This window comes from Suricata suricatta, chromosome 2 (assembly GCF_006229205.1).
Source record: "Suricata suricatta isolate VVHF042 chromosome 2, meerkat_22Aug2017_6uvM2_HiC, whole genome shotgun sequence".
Classification (NCBI taxonomy): Eukaryota; Metazoa; Chordata; class Mammalia; order Carnivora; family Herpestidae; genus Suricata; species Suricata suricatta.
Genome location: NC_043701.1, coordinates 86,442,902 through 86,464,388, shown reverse-complemented (window position 1 = coordinate 86,464,388; position 21,487 = coordinate 86,442,902). Strand labels below are relative to the sequence as shown.

Below are 21,487 nucleotides of genomic sequence, written 5' to 3'. Positions count from 1 at the left end.
TCAATGTTGAGTTTCTGACTTTGATAATTATATGGTTATGATTATATGGTAAGAAAATGCTCATACACACTGACGTATTTAGGGGGAGAAGAGGACATTATGCCTAAGTTCATCCTCATAGAGTTCAAAACAAAATTGCTATATGAGAGAAGGTAAAACAGCAAAATATTACCATTTGGGAAATCTAAGTGAAGAATATATGGGAATTTTTTGTACTACTTTTATAACATTTCTGTAAGTCAGAAATTATGTCAAAATAAAAAAATGTAAGTGAAAAAGCAAAAGAACACAGAACGAAAAAGGTTCAAAAATATAATGGACAAAATTATTTTTCAATATATTATAGTTAGTTCACTCCTATCTCAGATCTTAAAAAACAGTCTCTAGAGGTACCTAGGGGGCTCAGTCAGTTAAGCCTCTGACTCTTGATCTCGGCTTAGGTCATGATCTCACAGTTCTTGAGACTGATCCCTACACTGGGCTCTGTGCTGACAGTGGGGAGCCTGCGTGGCTGTTTGGGGTTCTCTTCCCCTGCTTTCTGCCCCTCACCTCCTCACACTTTCACCTTCTGTCTCTCAAAATAAATAAACTTAAAAAAAGAAAGATAATCTCTATAAGTACTTAAAATTAAAAATTCTAACCAGAAAAGAACCTACGTATCACTAGACTTAGAATGTAACTTTTTGAATAACATTCTCTCAGACTAACATACTAGACTTTTTTCTGTATTTAAGTAGACTTTTTCTTGTATCTAAATTTCATTAAAAACTAGAAATACATGCCACGAAGGAAAACATTTTAACACTAACCTTCAAAGAAATGTTATGATTTTTATATTTCTATTTCAACTATTCAAAAACACATTTTTAAATTAACATAATCTGAAAAGATAACATCCTCATGCATTGAGGATTCTGGATGTTGCTTCAATTGAAACACCATGATATACTGCAGAAGAATCTTAGAACAGTACACATGCGAAAGGCCTGATTTTACTCATTTAAATGCAGTGTCAATTAGCTGCTTGAAAAAGAAGACAAAACAAAACAAAATTACCTTCATGGACCGTAATGCCACAATTGTCACACTGAATTATTTCATCAGCATCCTCGCTATTATCTCCAAGACAAACACAGCAAATCAGAATGTGATCCATTTTTTGAGAACTCCAGTTTTGACTCTTCTCAAGAATCAGCGAGTCCTAATAATAAAATATATCAGAAAATCACATGTTTAAATTAGAAGATAATTTCAATAAACAAAATTCCCAATTTTATGCATTTCTAAAATTATGCTGCATTCTCCATTCTTTTAGTAATTTCAAAGCATATTACATTTGAAAGACCATCTCTTTCTCAACTGGCCCTCAAAGCATCCTCTAATTCTTTATTTTCTCTACAAGTCCCATATTCTCCCTCCTTTAAGAAATTAAAAGGCAAGCATGCAATTCTTCATCTGCTTTGCCATTCTAGATTATAGTCTCACCCCTTAAAGTAGGAGAAAAGAAAAATTATCTCACAAGTAATTATTAACCCTACAATGGGTTTAAAAAGTATAAGACAGGGTTCCTGTACTTTGGAAGCTTATACTCCTACCTTAAGAGAGACAAGACACACGTTAAACAGGAAAAAAAATCAACTCAAGATAACATATAAGCAAGTACGTATGGGATGGCGTATAGATTCTATACTCCTAACTGCTACGGAATTCAGAAGTTCCAGGGGTCATCAAACTACTGGATGACAGATCCAAGAGAGCCTCCATAGGCATGCCTGTTACATATACAGGGACAGAAACTATCTAAAAAGGATCCAGGTTGTCCAGTTGCTAAAGAGTGACAGTACTCTATTAGGTTCATGTCAAGAAATATCTAGTGTAAACTAAAAAAGATATGGAGCTAATTATAATAGAAAAGGAGGCAGACATAATAAATATGAAGACAAAATTCAAGGAGAAGAATTTACCTGTTTAATTTACACTGCATTACATATTTAAACTTCAAATGGTTAAGAAGACAATGATTCCTATCATATTATCAGACTAGGCATTGTCTAACACAGTACTTGAATCTATGTATTTTAAGAACCTAGGGGTGCCTGGGTGGTTCAGTCAGTTAAGTTTCCAGCTTCGGCTCAAGTCATGATGCCACAGTTCATGGGTTCAAGCCCCGCATTGGGCTCTGTGCTGACAGCTCAGAGCCTGGAGCCTGCTTCAGATTCTGTGTCTCCCTCTCTCTCTGACCCTGCCCTGCTCGTGCTCTGTCTCTCAAAAATAAATAAAGAACATGAAAAAAAGAACCTAACCATGCTTTTTTATATTCTTTTAAACAAATCAATAACCACAGACAACATTGAATCATTATTTCATAGCAATTATAAGTGACATTTGTATGATACTTGAATGTCACAATCAATAACATATTTTTCAATTCTGTCTTATACATCTAAACTTGCAGTTGATCTGTAAAACAAATCAAAAAAGAAGGAAAAGTCAACAAGGAGGCAGTGTCCTTTCTCTTGAGAATCCTAATACTTTAAAATTGGGGGCACCTCGGTGGCTCAGTCAATTGAGCATCCAACTCTTGGTTTAGGCTCAGGTCATGATCTCATGATTTCATGAGTTCAAACTCCACATCAGGCTCTGCGCTGCTTGGGATTCTCTATCTCCTCTCTGCCCCTCCCCCACTCAACCTCGTGTGTGTGTGTGTGTGTGTGTGTGTGTGTGTGTGTGTGTGTACACGCACGCGCGCGCACGATTTCTCTCTGAATATAAATACACTTCAAAAAACTGTATATTCTGTTCCTCTTTGTTCCAAAGCCAAAGTCCTTTTAAGGAAAAAACTCATGTTTTATAGTATTACACTGAGCAAAACAAAATCTACCCAGATTTTCACCCCATCAGCCATGCTTCCAGAGTAACAGCATTTGACTTAAATTCCAATGTTGTTGTCTTTTACTCTTAGTTCTTAGTAACTACTGATTCTCGAAGCTATAGTTTTCTCATCTGTAAAGTGAGATAACAAAAATAATACCTACCTGATGAAATTGTTGTGAAAAGTAGCAAGATAATTGTACGGTAAGAATGTTCCCAAGATATACAAGGTACTCAATAAACGTTCATTCCCATTCTCCTTTCCTACTTCTTATAGGTGGTTCAAGAAGAAGAATATGAGCTGACCATTTATTATACTCAGTACTCTTCTTTGGAGTCCTTTGGAATCCCCAAAAATGTTGTAAGCCTCAATGAGCACATTAAGTATTTTCCTGGGGTATCCAAAAAAGACTTTTTCCCCAAAATATCACATCTAGGTTTAAAAATATCATAGATAGACTAGAAAAAAATCTAGACAACAACCAGAAACCAGAGTTTGACAGGCTACTTGTGTTTATGGTGCTGCCAATACTTTTCCAGTGGAATTACAACTAATGAGCCCTTGGCAAAAGGTTTACCCATATGGGAAACAAGTAAATCAGCATCAATAAGTAACTCTAATTCCATTATTTTCCTATTTTGCCTTTTTGCTCAGAAAAAAAAAAAAAAACAGTAAATGTTTCAATTGTATATCTATACTAAATTCTCTCTACACATATTATCATTTAGAGGCAGAGAAAACAAAATTAATTGGTATTTCTGGCCCCCTAGTCCCCAACATCTGAGATGCTTACCAGAAATGTAATGCAAAGAGAGAGGAATGAGGGGGAACTGGAGCCCTCCCAAATGACTGACACGTAACGCTTCAGTGGGAAATCTAAATAATACATTCTCTTCAAAAATTAAACTCTTATGTTTTCTTTTAATACATCAAACATGGGTTGAGCACACTTGTGATCAGAATATAAAGCAAATTTAGTATCAATTGTTATTAACATACTTTTCTTTTTTTAATTAAAGCACGGGGACAGCACCTGGGGGCATGAAGCTCTGTCATTTATTAGCATACTTCTGAAGATGGGTATCATTTTTAAAGTTTCTGGAGAAAATAGTTAGGTTCAAGTTTTTACCAAAAAATAAATCTTTTGAAAATATAACTTGTATATAAAAACAGAAATTGGGGAAGTAGGTTTTGAATGGCACAAGAGTTTCACTTAGGATATAACTTTAATATTATAGAATAATTTAATGGAATCTAATGGTAATTAATTAAGAATAAATGGGGCACTGTAGTAATAAAACAATGACTACTTATAGTAAATCATTTCATTTACCCTTGGATTTTAATATTTACACCTAAAGTGGTAATACCATCCAATGTTCTCCATGGGTTCCAAAATACGTTTGGTGTTCATTTATATAGGTATTCCACACAGATGCTCATAAATAATACATACAACAAGATAAATTCTACCTAAATTTTATGTGTTTAAAACAAAGGAATTCTGGCACACCCCATGTAAAACTAGAATTAAAAGAATCCTATTACTCTGAAAATGAGAAAAATATTAGTATACCAAAGAGTTTGAGCAATAAGTCTTCCCCTAAGTTTTTTAAGAAAGTTAAATTCTCAAGAATCTGAAATAATTTCTGTACAATATTACAAACTGTCTTTTTAGGTTTTAAAGCAGTTTGCTTTATTCTGAGATGTGTAAAAAGGCCTTTAATATTTAATAAGTCAGAAGCCCCAAACAGAAGGAGCTCTTCATAAATTTTAGCAACATTTTTAATTACAAAAGTCAGAAAACAATTGCCATTTCTTCACAACCACTTAACATCTAATCCATTTAACATAGAATATTTTATAAAAAGAAACCAAAAAACTTCCACCTGAAAATTTCTACTGATTTGATTTTCTGTCAAACATTAATTCTCAACCAAAGCTCCAGTTTCAAAGTCCTAAAAATGAGAACCATTCTCTGAAAATGCTATATACCCATCCCCAAGATTTACTTAGAAAACCAAAAAGATAGTATGAATTAATTTCAAAAGCATCAAGATAAAAGTCTAAAGAAGACACATAACCATATTCCAAAGAGATTATTTAGACCACCCTAAATTCAAAAAGGTCATAAATGCTACAGGCAAAGGCAAGTGCCCACATGTAAACAATGCAGGTTTATCAAATGCCTGGCTGTAGAACAGTAGTTCTCAAGGTGTGGTCGGTGGGCTTTGTTTCACTGGGTCCACAAGGGAAAGGCAATTTTCATAATAATATTAAAAGTATTTACCTTCTCCACTTTTTCTCACGGGTATACAATGTAATCTCTCAGAACTACATAACATGGGATACGGTCATCAATCTGATAACTTGTGTGCTTCTGTGTGTCTTATTTTTTTGAAATTGCAAAGTTTTAATTTGAAAAGGTATATAGCAAAAGATATAAGCTACAAAAGTAGTAATTGGGGTCTTCAATGATTTTTTTAAGAGTGTAAAAGGGTCCTGAAACAAAAAAAAAGTTTGAAAACCACTGCTCTCGGGTATTTCAAAGCCTATGGCACAGGATTTTAGAGTCAGTAGTAAGGGGTCTGGGGGTGGCTCAGTGGGTTAAGCACCCGACTCTTTGGTTTCGGGTCAGGTTGTGATTTCACGTTTCATGAGATAGAGCCCCATGTCAGGCTCTGCACCAACAATGCAAAACTTGCTCAGGAGTCTCACTTTCCTTTCTCTGCTCCTCCCTCCTCACATTCTTTCTCAAAATAAAAAAATAAACATTAAAAAAAAAAAAAGAGTCAGCACTTATAAAAGGTCCCTAGCTCAAATAAAAGGCCCATGGCTCAAAAAAAAAAAAAAAAATCAAATTCCCCCAAAAAACTTCAAAACTATTAAAATTTCTGGGCATCATTTACATGATGTCCAACATCAATTCCCTACAAAAGCACATGACATTGCAGCCAAAAAGTTTGCTGCTAATAAACTACATATATCTCTACTACAAAGTAATATTTGAACACTTAAAGTAAAAGCAGAGGAAAAATTAAACTTTGAATATAATCAAATATGTATGTATACTAATAGATACTTGCCTAGGTATCACTACCTAAAATAACCAGAAAGATTTAGATATAAGCAACGGCCATAAGGCAATAAAAATTACCTTTAGTCATTTTTACAAAATCAAGAGCATAAGAACAGGAAATTTACAAATATAAAATAAAATAATAATCTCAATTGATTAGTTTTATTAAAAATTTTTATCTAATTTGAGTGATATTTAAATAGAAATAGAATTATCAAAAATTACAGAAGAGTGTTTGGAAAAATAGTCACCAAGCTTTCAGGTGGGATATTATTAAGGGAAAACTAACTTTCTATCAGTTCTTCTGCATCTCTGCCCAGGGTACAGCAAAAGGAAAATTAACATAAATTAACACAAGAGAAATTAATTTAGCTCCTATAAGAAATTTCTTGACAATTTTATCAAGGCATTTTTTGAAGAAGTACTATGGAATCTCATTCCTTTGGGACTTAAACTAAATATACAAAGTCCCATTATTTAAAGTCTCCTCTGGTAGGGGGAAAAAAAACAAAAAACCTAAAACAGCACATATAGCCTTCCAATGGATCATAAAGGACAGTCTACAACCTCTTAAGCAATACATTATGTCCTACAGGTTATTAACAAGTGGATAATGTACACATTTTATGTGGCAAGTTTCTAAACATATGCAAGTATTCTCCACACCTTAACATAAATCTAAGTCTGCTTCTATCGTGAGCCAGCCTACTTTAGTGAATGTCAGACTAATAAAAATGAAGTAAGAAAGTGACACTGCCAAAAGTAAACTTATTAAGTTGATATAGACTGAGTACTAAATGCTATAAAATAAACTGGATACAAGCCTAAATCATATATATGAACAACTGAATTTTCCATATTTCTATTTCCCTAAATCGGCACTGGGAATATGCAACTGTTTGTGCTATAGCATGTAAATATCATATTCCAAATGACAATTTTTCCATTACCTAAATATAAGAATTAGGATAGCACTGGAGGCAGGCAACATTCTTCACATGAAAGTGGATAACCTAGAAGTTAGCCAATGTTTATAATTTAAAATATAAACTGCTAGCTCATCACTACTGACATATAGCCCCTCAGAGCCTGTTACTTATTTTAGCAAAAAAAAAAAAAATCACCAAGTTGTTAAATGAAACTTACTTAAAATACGTAATCACTGCTATGTAAAACTTTTAAGTAGAAGAAATGTATAAGAATGAATAAAGCATAGAAGAAAATTCTCCCTACCATTTTACCCTATTTCAATGATATGAAAAAATAAAAATAAAAATAAAATAAGTGCTTGCTAAAGAAGTGAATTTTCGTGACAATAAACACATTAACTGAAATGACAGACTTAATTATTATGGTTCTACGTGTTGATGTAACAGGTACATCTACATGTAAGACAACAACTCAATCTTCTTTCTGAAGAAAAACATATACATAAACACACAGACAAAGAGACACAGATGTGTTTGACTGAAGAGTCTTGAATGTTGCATCTTGGGCCCAATGGATAAACCTAACTTTCGGTAGTAGAACTTCAAGTGGAAGAAGTGAGTCATTACTGTAGTTTTATAACAGAAATGTTTGTTTTATGATAGGAATGTTTGATGTTTCTTTTTCATTTCTTTGTAGAGAAAACTTATTCACTAAATATACGTAAACATACTCCCATACATCTAAAGCAAAGACTTGGTGACTATTCAGATGATGACTGCTACAATTGGTAAAGGAAGTAACCTTATAATCAGTCTCTCTGTAAGTCTGAGGCAATCATTAAGCTGTTTGTTGTCCTGCTCTCAAGTAGTCTAGAAGTCTAAATTTTCATGTGGATACAGAACTAAGTTGAAATAAAGGTGACCTTTGTTTTCATAATCCACTTAGCACCAATCAGCAGTCCTATGAACAATAGGGTGAGAGAATAGAAAGGGTAAAGGAAAACTACCATTTCCCTAGTCTATGGGTATAAAAATATTTCTCTAATTATACAGACTGTAAGCTCCTTGAGGACGGTGATTGTGAGCTCCGTGAGGACGGTGACAAATAGTAGATACTCAATAAAGGCTGGTTGACCAAATGAGTAAATGTTACAGTTAAGGTGCTCATTCACTCCCACAGCTGTCTAAAAACAGGATTTCAAGGAAGCTACTTAATATAACGAGCAGAATGGTTTAGAGAAGAATTCCCTTTTCCCCAGACAGACAGATATCATAAAAATTGGGTTGATCTACCTCATTACTCTTGCTCTGAGATAGTGTCAGGCTATCATTGGTCAGTTCCTCATCATCAGCACTGTGTCTGCTAAGAACTTTACTCTTCTTTTTCTTGCAACCCCCTTCACTGGCAGGGCTGCTGTGATCTTCATCATTGCCTTCATCATTGTCATCCTCATCACTCCCACTTCCTTCATCTTCATCATCCTCATTGTCTCCGTCACTTCCTTCTTTCTGAGATGCAGCTCTTCCCTTTCTCTTTACTACAGTAGGTCGCCAATCATTGTCATCTTCACTGTCATAGTCATCCATATCATTCAGCTCTTCCATGGATACAAAATCCAAAAGTGGTCGATTTCGACGAAGGTTCCACTTTTTTGGCTCAGTGACTTGTTCCTCTGAAGTTGTTGTTGTAGTGGGGACTGATGGAGATATGTTAACAGCAGGAGGACTTGTGGCTGGTGTGGTGGAAGCAGCAGAAGCAGCCACAGTATCAGATACTGTTGCTTTTTCTTTATCCTCTCTCTCCTTCTCTTTCTCTTTTTCTTTCTCCTTCTCTTTTTCCTTGTCTTTTTCTTTCTCTTTTTTCTTTCTAGGTCTTTCTCCATTCTCTTCTTCTTCCTTCTTTTCCATCTTAATTAACTGTTTTTCTGATGACAGTATCTCTTCCTCTGCAGAATTTTTAAGTTGTTCTTCTTTTACTTTAATATCTTCATTCAGTTCTTCTTCTAAAATATTTTCTTCAGAATCACTACAGGAACCTTCTCCACTGTCCTTTGAAGGATCTTCACTTCCATTACCACTCCCTTCAGAATCTGTTGAAAATATGAGAAAAAAAAAACCACACATATGTATATACATACACACACACACACACAACGCTGACACAAATGAAACCACCAAAATTTGTGAGTAACTTGCAAAACAATATAAACAAATTTAAGTCAAAGAATGGTAGACATTCCCAACCTGGTTAAATAAATCAATGAAGTTGGTATAATGGTTTTAATTCAATATAGCACTAACGAAGATGAGTATATGTAACTCTAAATTAAAACATGCTTTAAAAAAAGGAGCACTATTTTGTGTCATATAGCTCATGCTATATTTAGTACCCTAGAGGCAATTTTTTTTCTAAAAGTAAAGGGATTTCTGTTGAAATTGGGCACTTGATTTTTAATTTAATGATACAATTCAGATTAAATTCTTCCTCTCCTCCATCTTCCTTTCATAAACTATATGAACTTACTAGTGTTGCGTCACATTCAGAACAAGAAAAATCTGGTCCAAAAATCTGGTTTCACTTATTTCACTCTTTACCCAGCAAAAATGAGCACAGGTATTTACAATAGTCAACATCCCTAACATACCAATCAATTATAGGAGTATCAAGTTCACAGGTGAAAAAAAGACAAGAGCAATAGCACAGTTAATAGAAGCTGCAAGAGCTGTTATCAATTTTCCCGCTTATTAAGATACCTTTCAAATCAGAGCCACCTAAGAGCCACCTACACTGTCAAAATTCTAGGCAGTAACTAAGATAGCCCCCAGAATGAAAGAAATTAATAAATTTTTAAAAACAAATCTCTCTCGGAAGTGAGCAACCACAATAGTCCTTAAAAAGACAGACTGAGAATATTAAAGAATTCATGCAGGACTACAAGCTTCCTGGCAAGTTTCTTCCACTCCTGCCAAGGGCACACCAGGCTGTCTTAGACCAATACTACCCAGAACCTTCTAATCCTCTTTATACCTAATCAAATTAATAAATATCTAAAATAAAGGAAAAAAGAAAAAAGGAAAGGAACTGGAAGAAGTAAGAAACAACCAGTCATAATCAGGTCGTGGTCAACACAATTAGTAAAATCTGTAGAGTGATAAATTTTTTGAGCATATAACCAAGGAAAGGATAATAATAAAATGGTGAAAAAAGTCTATATTTGCACACCATTTTTATTTCTGTTAACCAGTCTTAGCCACTATAATTAACTGGGCATTAAAAAAAAAAGTTGTAATTAGAATCTTGTATCTAAAATATCCCAGAAATACTTTACAAATGATTGGTAAAAAAAAATAAAAAATAAAAAAAATCCTGCAAGTTAAATCACATAAAAAATAAAGACTAACATACAATAGGTATTGGCTGACCCTACAAAATAAATGTCAATCTCAAGATTACCATGCAGGAACCCAAGGCTTATTCAAAACTATTGTTTAAAAAAAACAAAAACAAATAACAGGGCGCCTGGGTGGCTCAGTCGGTTGAGCCTCTGACTTCGGCTCAGGTCAGATCTCACGTTTGCGGGTTCGAGCCCCGCGTCGGGCTCTGTGCTGACAGCTCAGAGCCTGGAGCCTGCTTCCAGTTCTGTGTCTCCTTCTCTCTCTGCCCCTCCCCCTCTCATGCTCTGTCTCTCTCTGTCTCAAAAATAAACAAAACATTAAAAAAAAACAACAAAAAAAACGCTCCAAACAATTTTACATAGAACACAATGGCAGTATCATATAAGTCAACAATCCCTTATTTGAAACTTTTGGAGCCAGATGTCTTTCAGAATTTTGGTATTTTTGATTTTAGAAAGAGGGTAGCATGGTGCATACATAATATATTACACTAAAATCTCCAGTGAGGCCTGTCACACTATCCTATAATGAAACACATTTCTGCATTGAAAAGTATGAATATTTACAAGTATGTTAAGGCAACACTACAAATAAACTATCAGTTTCAGTAAAGTTTTACCATCGAACAAGTGTGTACCAAGCTTAGGAAACATCTTTGGATTTGTGAGCTTCTTGAATTTCAAAAAGAATCTGAATCCAATATCACCCACAACTAGGTAACATGTTTTCAATTCAACAGTTCTGCAAATCATTAAGAAAATTGTGATTTTTCATTAACACCACTCATAATTAAACCCAACCTACCAAGAAAATTTATGGTAAAAATAATAATAATGTCTACATATTTTAAAATAAGGATCTAATAAATAATAAGCAGAATTGACTAAACACCACTAAGGCAAAAAAGAGTCTTCGTACATACTGACTATAGAAAACTGGAACATCTTGCAAGCGATGCCATAATTAATAGGGATGGCCACAGTTAAGAGAGATACTTTTTCAAAGTACCAAAAAGCATTCCTACTAATTTTTACCAATAAAAACAATAATACAAAAGTAAATTTAACTGGGGCACAAACGTGGATACCTCATCAAAATTGAGATCAATCCAACTTTGCTATTGCTTGGTAAATTTTATGAAATGTTAAGTATTTATGATTTTGTTTTGGTTGTTGTTGCCAATGCCTATCGGTTATTTTTAAATGTATAGGGAAATTGGTATGCTTTGATTCTGTTTTAGTTTTGTAATCAAGTCTGAATAGAAAGCAATTTGAAAAAAGATTTAAATGCTTTACATCCGTTAAGACATTACTAGATGAATCTGAAATTTTTCCAAAAACCCAAATCCTAGTAGCTTACCCAACCCTTCATTCTCCAAATACAATACATTATTCATATTCCAATTGCAGTCATCAGGAATTTTATCAAATTTTATCATTCTTTGATTCCTGAAAAATAACTTCTTCACATCTGAGTAGTCATCACTTCTTTTTGATACATATGCACTTGAAGGATGGAGATAAACAATATTTAGTTACAAACATAGCTTAACAAAAATAACAATGAGAAAAAAAATCAGTCTCTGGCTGTCTATATTTGTCTATTATTGTAATTTTTGTAGGCTGCAAAAAAAAATTTCCTATTACTAAAAATTCAAACGACTCTATCAAGTTCCAAATCTTTAGAAAAAGGGTAATAATAGAGAAAAAGTCAGATATAGCAAATAAGTCAGATACTTCTTAGCACTAAAAGTAATTCTAACTCTCCAATAAACTTATTTTTCTTTAGAAAAAACTCTTTATTGAAATCCCTCCTTCCTATGCAGTGAAATAAAAGGTAACCTTTCTCAAATACACAATAGAGCAAAATCTCTCCAAAATAGCTATTTCAACAGTTCAAGAATTTTTTACAGACAGAATTAAAAAAACAACCTTAAAGGATTCTTTCACAATATTCAATGCTTAATTTCTCCCATAATAAATATTAAACGATAAAATCAGTATGACTTAATTCAGTTTTATATTAGCTTTGCAATGTAAACAATCTGTTCATCGACCTTAATTAACTATTCTCTTCATTGATCTAGTGCAATACTGATTAGCATTTATAAATATACCCAGTACAGAATAGATTGAACACTGGTCTACAGGGTATTCAGTTATTTCCTTGGGGCCATTTCTAACTACTTCTATACACCTTTTTCAAAAAACCAGTCAACCAACACAACTCCTCCTCTATTCATTACCAGTGTCATTTAACATTTTCTGGGTAAATTTAGACCTGGGGTTCTCAAGTAAGAACAAATCAGAATTTTGTCCCTCAGAGAACATTTGGCAATGCCTAGAGGCAATGGATGAACAGTTTCCATAACAGAGAAGGGAGCTGATGGGGGTGGAAGGAAGAAGAGATACTACAGGCATTTAGTAAGTAGAAAACAGATGCTGCTAAACATCCAACAATAAACAGGACAAGCTTCCGTTACAAAGAGTTAAGTACCACAAAATCCGCCAGGATTGAGAAACCCTAGTCTAGCAATATAAGGCCTCAATTTTAACCTCATTATAGTTTCCCAGGCACACCTCTTTTATTCTTTACTCAATCCTGATCCCCAAATATAAATGACATTTTCCAGCCTCCACACTTCTAATACTTAATGTTTCCCTTACGTAGACTATTTCTCATTCAGTTTCTAATTCAACTCATCTTCTCAATGAATTATTTAGATAAAGTAGTCCTAGCTCCTTGATTTGAACTACACAAGTCATCAATCATGCCTTACATTGTTATTTTACTAATTTAATTATTCTAATATTATCACCATACTATCCAGCAAAGGCCTTTTAAACAAAACTAAGGATTGTCAATAAATGTATCTTGACCAATTAGCCAAAATTAGATTAAGTGCAAAATTATACCAAAGCAAAGTCTCAGCCTGACTCTTCCAGTTAAATTATGTTCTGGCAATTTGTCCTAACTAAACTATGGCTCAAGATCTAAGGTGCATCATCTTACCTTGGCCAGTGGGTTACCGGAGACACTGCACAGCTACTTTGTTTTATTTAACAAAATAACACAAGCACTTATCTTCAAAAACACTCCACTTATACATCAGATTACAAAATACAATCTATCCTAATCCCAATCCTAGGATCAATTCTCAAATATAACCACTTTAACTAGGTCAAATGATGACACTGCCAATAACCTAAAATTGGTAATTTCATGTGGTTCAATTTAACATTTCCACATGTGGTTCTTCTGGTTGTTATCACCATAATTCTAATGTTTTAAAATATATTATTTTTACAATTTATTTACTGACTTCCCTCAATCAAAAATGAGAAATTCAGCTCTAATGTGATTCTTGATCTCAGAGTCATGAGTTCGAGTCCCATGTTCAGTGTATAGATTACTTAAAACTAAAATCTTAAAAAAAAAAAGAAAGGAGGAAATTTAGCTCTAATTCCACATTAAAGAAGAAAAACAAAAGATGATCTATTTTCAGTTTGTACTTTTCTAATGGGCTTACAGCCATTAATAACACTTACCAATCTTATTGGCAGGTCATTTTTTGAGCAATATTTATCTTTTTCTATTTCGTCACCTGAGAACTACATGAATAAAATTATGTTTACCTGCAAAGGTATTGAATATAATCTTTCATAATTGTTTACGTTTTCAAAGCCAAACATAAGTATGAAGTTTTTTAGCCAGAACTTCTGAAATCAAAATGAAGAGCAAAAGAAATTGGTGCACAGAATCCCACTAACAAAAATGGAAGCCAACCGATCTAATCATCATAAGTTCTAAGGGAGTCAGTAGTTCATTCAACAAGTCATTTCTAGTCATTATTTTTAAAAGCTTTGATCAGACAGAAGTTAAGCTATTTCTCCACCTCCAATTTCATACAGTTTCATCTACTTATAACATAGGATTGGACTTTCACAACTCTATTATGACTGAAATCCAGTGAGGAATCTAATGTCTTATTTCTTGTAAGAGTTCAACTATCTCAGGCAAAGAAATGATTCAAACAGGAAACACTAGTAATCTAGATTAAGTCACCGTCTCAGCTATGGGGGACATGGCCACACCTTAATCAAGAATGGAAAATATGATTCAATTGCTACTATTAATTATTTTAAACAAAATCATTTTCTACTATGCACTCCTTTATAATAACATAAGAACTGCACAGGGGCTAAAGAAGTAAATTACAAAAAGAGCAGACTAGGTATGATGACAAGAGGAAGCCGAAAGTGTATATATATTTAGTGCTTTTAAGAGATTTTTTTCTGGCTTTGGCTCAGGTCATGATCTCATGGTTCATGGGTTCGAGCCCCGCATCAGGCTCTGTGCTGACCGCTAGCTCAGAGCCTGGAGCCTGCTTTGAATTCTGTGTTTCCCTCTCTCTCTGACCCTCCCCTCCTAGAGCTGTCTCTGTCTCTCAAAAATAAAGAAAAATTTAAGAGTCTTTTTTTAATTTATCAGCCTAACAACACATCCTCCCACTTTTCACACCTAAGTGATAATTCCCATCAACTCTGGTTAAGATTTACAAGATCAGGAATCCATACTGAGCTTGATACCAAAAATTATCTTGAGAAAGTTTTTATCATTAGATAGTTTTAACCTTTGTAAAGAGAATTGACACCTGTAAATGATTATATCTCAATAAATGAAAAGAAAAAAACTACAAAGTCAGGATTTATGGTTAGAAACAATTACAGAATACTTAACGATCTAGCTTTAGAGTTTTTTCATAATGGTATTCAAATAAGTCATAACTTCTGAGACCCAATAACTATTGTCACAGTTAACAACCTTGACCAAAACTACATTCCAACCAAAAATATTCTTATCTACCGAAGTTCTCACCAAAAGAACTTAAATAGCTTTGGATATTACCTCCCTTCCCTTCCCTTTTTTGCCCTTCTTTGGAAGAACCAAACATCAGTGAATTGACTAAATGAAAGACAAAGCTGAGAAGCAAAAACTAAAAGCAAGATAAACAACTTTTGATTGTTGGGAGTGACCTCAATTAGTCATAACATACAAGTAGTTTCAGTTTAAGATCACATCTGTTTACGTTTAGGATCTAAGCAGTGAAAAGATTATTAAGTTTCATAGTCAAAATACATCCGTTATGCAAGTTCTTTGAATTCAGTCCTCTGTTACCTGTAAAATAGTATATCCTTCATTACGTTATTATAAAAGTTAAATGAAATAATGGAAATAAAAAGTTCTCAGTAAAACACAATGCAAATTCTACTTGTTGATGCTACTGAAACTAGTAACAGAAATACAAGACAACCAAATTTCATCTCCTACCATCCCTAGCAGGAGGAAAAAAAAAAAAAAAGAAAAAGAAAACCAGAGGAAAGGAGAGAGATAGGACTAAGCATAGAAAACTCTCTGGAGGAATATTTTTAAATGATTAAAGGGATGAAATTGAAAAGGTTTCAATTTCTCATTTTATTTAAATCTCCATCAAAAGGGACAGATTATGAATAAATTTTATTGTTCATGTCTGTATTAGTATTTTTCACATAAAATATTTAAAAACAACTTTTATGCATTTCTCAGATTCCTGCAATTAAAACTATATACATGAAGTATAATGAACAGAAGATACCATGGAAAACCATATTTTTGTTTCCCGTTTTTGTACAATGTGAATATGTCCTTTTTAAAAAGTTCACTGTTTTTAGAATCACAAAATATAATGAGCAAACATGTAACTTTACACTTCAGAGATTTTTGAAAGGCCCAATCCACAAAGTCCAACACCGACTACAAAGTACAACTTTTTACTCTGGCTAATTTTATTCTGGTAAGGGAGCTAATAAACGAAAAGCAAAACTCCCCTCAGACGGTGCCAAGTGGGCTGTATATGGCTCACGTTACTCTCAGGGTATTGATTGACTTTGTGATATTTCTCGATGTTTTTTCCCTCTACCCATAAAATAAGCATAAACATATTTTTGGGTAAAGAATAGAGAAAAAGTTTTGGTATCAATGGAGTAAGTTCTTTCCTGCCTGCTAATTATGAGTATCAACATAAGCAAAATCCATAGTAGGATCTAGCAAAAGAACCTTAAGGAAATGTGGGAAACCATATGGACAAAATAAATGACGTTTATGTGCTTTAACTTTAAATTGGCACTGAAATCAAAACCGATTTTTTAAAGGGTCTGAAAATAAGACCAATTCCAGAAAGCTGGGGAAAGGGGCGAGAGAAGGAAACAGTTACCTGAGGCATCTCCAACTTTAAAATCACTGTCATCTGAACTATCATAATCGAGAGCTTCTAGCAGAGAAGCTGCCAAAGGCTTCACCTGCCTCCTCTTGGAGCTGCGATCCACTGTTAAGAGAAAAGCATTACATCGTCATTAATAATCACACCAAGGACAGAAGACAGCTGTGATGCTGAGGGATGACACAGATGACCGAGCGCAGGGAATCTGTCTAGTTTAGTTCTCGGCAAATGGTGTAGGAAGCTTGCGGTGGGGACCCGGGCTGGGCAGGGCTGGGCAGCAACACCGACAGCTCCAGCCTGTGGTCCGGCAAAGGCGAACCCAGGCCGGCCAAATTCAAAGCTGACCCCCTTGCACACTGTTGTTTCTGCCACTTGTTCGTAATCTCTCACTTAGCCACGGTAATAGTCAATACAAAGAAAACGCAAAGCCCAGGTAATAAAAGCAGCCTAGTTCATTCCCGTGTACGTGGAAGGTCCAAGAAAGGTCCAGTTTCCCGCAGGAACCTGCCACCCCCACCCTGCTCCCGCAGGCCCTGACTTCTAGAAGGGCTGAAATGCACCTTTCTCCCGGCGGAGGCCTCCGACACACTTACTAAGGAATCCGTGAGGTGGTCGTTTGGAGGAGACCTAGGGAGAGGCTGGGAGAGCCCAAGCAGCGCCGAGGTCGGGGCAGATACCGCGGAAACAAATCCGAAAAACGCTACTTAAAATCGGCGGTGCAGCCGATCGGACCCGAGCGCCTCTAGAGCGGCCCCAAGGTCCTCTCCCACCCCCCCCACCCCGCCCCCCTAGTCCTCGTCGAACCGGCCCCTGCCTCTCGCGCCCCTTCCCACGGCGCTCCCCTGTCAGAGGCACCCCCAGGCCCCGGCAGCCGTGGGCAGTAAAGTTCCTCCGTTAAAACTGTTAGAAAAAAAATAATAAAAGAAAGAAAAAACTTTATTAGCCTGCACCAGAAGCAACAAAAGATCCAGAATTTGCAAAGTCCGAGGCCGTTTGCCTGAGACAATAGAGAAAGCAACGACCCGGATACAGCTCTGAAGAGAAGGAAGTGAAAATACACGGCAAAGCGCGGCCCTAAAAGCAGCAAGAGGCGTGAACGCATGCGCCGAACCTGCTGCCGCTCTGGGTCTCCGTCTCTTCCTCTCTCTTTATCCTCCCGGGAGGAGGAGCCGAACTGAGCCGAGCAAGAACCGAGAAAAAACCGAGAGGAGCCGAGTAGTGACGAGAGGGAGCCGAGACCCTGCGCGGCTCTTCCCACAAATCCCTGAGGTTTCACCCCCCAGCCCAAGTCCGTGGGCGGCAATTTTTGTTTCTAGCTTTTGTCGTTTAAGGAATTACCTGGTGTACACTTGATAAAAAGAGACGTTGCTAACTTAAGTTAGTTACTACTAAAAGAATGTAAATAATACCGGGAACCACACTCTACTGCTGCTTCTGTAAATTACATCGCTTTAAATATCTTGGGACTTGCGAAAATTTTATTTCCTGAAAGAGGGAAGTGTGAGAATTGTATTAGACTTGATTGCTGCTTTGAAAATCACAAATGTAACGGGGGGGGGGAGCATTAATTTAATTATATTAATATTACAACGAATGGACGGTGGACAGTTATTTTAACATAAATAAAAGTTTAATTTTATTAAAAGAGAATTCATCTAGTGGGAAATACTCCATTTCACAAGTATATCATGTATTACTTTGGGATGTGTGTCCATATGAATGTGAAAAAAAACCTTGTATCCACTTGGGGAATTTATTTTTTGAGACGAATGTTTAAACCCATAAAAACGGGATCAACATGTACAACTGGATATGGTGTTTCTACGACAGTTTCAAATGCTACATTATATACAGGTTAAATACTTTTTAAATAATATTAAAATGTTAGAATCTGAATATTATTAATATTTTTTAAAAATTTATATATCAGAGGTAGAGAAAGATTTGGAGGAAGTTAATTCAGTTCATTTGTTCATCCCACACATAAACATGGTGTGGCAGTGTTTGTAATACGGGAAATAAATGGTAAGTAGTAGAACTTACCCTTTAAAAAAACATGTTGAGGGGCGCCTGGGTGGCTCAGTCGGCTAAGCCTCTGACTTCGGCTCAGGTCAGATCTCACGTTCCTGGGTTCAAGCCCCGCATCAGGCTCTGTGCTAACAGCTCAGAGCCTGGAGCCTGCTTCCAGTTCTGTGTCTCCTTCTCTCTCTGCCCCTCCCCCTCTCATGCTCTGTCTCTCTCTGTATCAAAAATAAATAAAACATTAAAAAAAAATTTTTAAACATGTTGAATTATTTATTTTGTAAACTGGAATTGAATTTTATAATATTTAACTTGAAAAAATAGCAAATATTTACTATAAAGAAATGTAATTTATAAATGATTACACAGAGGCTATACCTTCTGCAAGACGTTGTCTCTTCCCTTCCAGAGCTTAAGAGCTCACTGTGTGTGGTGGGAAAGGCTACCAGAGTCAAAGGAGAGAAAGCTCTCAGGGTAGGCTTCCTGGAGAAACTTATAGATCCAAACATAGCCTGAACTGGCCTGGGAAAGAGAGAAAAGGAGATGGAGGTGTTCCAGACCAAGGAAAATTCATATGCAAATCCCGTGGGCTAGGAAAGCATGGCCAGTTAGATTTCCCAAATGCCAGACTACTTCTAATACCCCAGGACATTCCACCGTAATAGTAGTTGTACACATTATATTGCAACCTTATCTTTCTGTGTTCCTCATCCCTGCTAAAAGTGTGAACTCCTCCAATCTCTAAGAATCTCTCCTCCCCTAACCCAAACTACCACTGCTATGTGCCCCCTCCAATGTTTCCACAGTGCTATAGAAACTTACATTCGAAAATTTTAAGACCTACATAGTGAACCCTCTTCCTGTTCAATGATCATTTATGCACTCCTTGTCTAAAATGGGAAATTACCCTGCAGCCCTCTCAACTGGAGGCCACTCAGCCCTCCCATACCTCATTTTCTCAAGATCCAGAGGTAGCATCATATCTTTCATATTCCCCACTGGGCTTCAGATCTGTTACTCCTCCAGGTAAAAGCCTAGCAACTTAATTATTCAACCACCTCTACTCTGGGAACTTAATTTCCATTCTACTTCAAACATCAACCATACTGGGGTGCCTGCATGGCTCAGTTAGGTGTCTGAATCTTGGTATTCGCTCAGGTCATGTCTCAAGCCCTGCATTGGGCTCTGTGCTGACAATGTGGAGCCAGTTTAGGATTCTCTCTCTTTCTCTCCCTCATTTGCATATGCACTCTCCCTCTCAAATAAATACATAAATAAAATAAATGAATAAAACCATACTAAGGATTGTTTTACCTCTGAAGTTAAAAAACCAATCATTCGACTCTCTAACAACCTCCTAGATTCATTGGGAGTAATTATGCCGAATTATCTAAGAGGGAAAAGACTCTCCAAAAGCTAGCATTCAAGTTTCTATAAGAGAAATTCCTAGAAATAGATTGCCTTTTTTCCCCCCAAAATTTTTATTAAAGGTCTTTACAGGGCAAAAGCCAGATTCCAAATCCAGCTGCCAAGGAAACTTTGTGATGCTGTGAGTATTGGCTGCAGCATGGCAGGCTTCTCTGGCTTCATACCCTTTTGTGCTGAGATAGGAGTGGTAAGCTATCTCATCTTTGGGTTCCACAATGCTCACATGATCAGGAAGAGGCTTCTTAGGGCCAACCTACCAGTTGGGTCCCAGGGAGGCATGATCTTCACTTTCATACCCAGTACACCCTGTCTGAGAGGCAAGCACATGGTACAAGCGGTATCATATAGTAGTTAACAGGTTCCCTGCTGTGAATTATCAGGCCATCCACAAACATCATGGATTTAGCCCTCTGTCCTTGGAGTTTCTCAGACACCATGACCTCACAGCCTTTGGTCCCACTCTTCACACAGCAAGGTCTCCTAGGAGATTGTAATCCAGAGACTCTGCCTGGACACTAAGACACAAATCTGTTGTGGCCACCTTTTCAGCAAAAAGCTCTACACTGCCCTCAGGGAAACCAAACCTCTTCTGAATCACAAGGGTCAGTTCCCAGAACCACCAGGTGTGTTCTGGTGGCCAAGATAATGACTGCTGTCCTGGTTGATGTAACTCAGATCTCAACCCCAGAGTAGCCATGTTCAGCCAGCTCCTGAGTGAGAAACTCATTCAATTCAGCATTAAAGATGCCATCCACTATAGACTTCCTTTCTGGGGAAATGTGCACTGCCATCTTGCCACTATGCACTGCTGATAGAAATAGATTTTCTGAATAAAAAATATAAACACATTTATATTTAATAAATATAATATCTTACCACCAAGAGTGCATGAGAATTCTTTCCAAATCCCTGGCCATTGAGTATTAGCAATCTTTTATTTTTAACCTTTTTTAATGTTTTATTTTTAAATAATTTTAGATTTATGAAAGAATGCAACAATAATACTGAGTTTGTGTATACTTCTCATCCTGCTTCCACAAATGTCAACATCTTGCAGGGCCATGTTATATCCACAAAACTAAGAAATTAACATTAGTATAATATTATTAAACTATAATCTATATTTGGATTCTACTAGTTTTTTGTTCCAAGATCCCATCCAGAGGACCATACTACATTTTTTTTAAGTTTATTTATTTATTTGGGGGTGGGGAGCATGAGCAGGAAAGGGGCAGAAAGAGAGTGAGAGAGAGAGAGAAGCCCAAGAAGACTTCACACTGTCAGTGCAGAGCCCAACTTGGGGCTCCATCTCATGAACCATGAGGTCATGAGCTGAGCCAAAATCAAGAGTTGAATACTTAACCAACTGAGCCACCCAGGTGCCCCGACATTGCACTTAAATTAGCAAACTTTTTAACCTGTGCAATCCATCGGATAAAAGAAAGTAAAACGATGAAAAGGAAGGAAAGAAGCAGAGAAAGAAAAAAAATTTACATAGCAAA

General features: G+C 36.0%; 1 protein-coding gene and 1 pseudogene across 1 annotated transcript in view; both read right to left on the bottom strand.

Moving 5' to 3' along the window:
* PHF14 (PHD finger protein 14) overlaps positions 1–17,297 on the bottom strand; it is a 194,726-nt gene extending 177,429 nt beyond the window's left edge. The window contains exons 1-4 of the mRNA XM_029918975.1: positions 17,129–17,297; positions 16,530–16,640; positions 8,174–8,970; positions 1,057–1,201 (exon numbers count right to left, since the gene is read on the bottom strand). Coding sequence (XP_029774835.1) covers positions 1,057–1,201; positions 8,174–8,970; positions 16,530–16,640; position 17,129 — 1,054 coding nt within the window. The 5' untranslated portion in view covers positions 17,130–17,297. The remainder of the gene's footprint in view (positions 1–1,056; positions 1,202–8,173; positions 8,971–16,529; positions 16,641–17,128) is intronic.
* A 2,754-nt stretch (positions 17,298–20,051) lies between these two features.
* On the bottom strand, positions 20,052–20,785 carry LOC115275272 (annotated as a pseudogene).
* Positions 20,786–21,487: the final 702 nt, after the last annotated feature.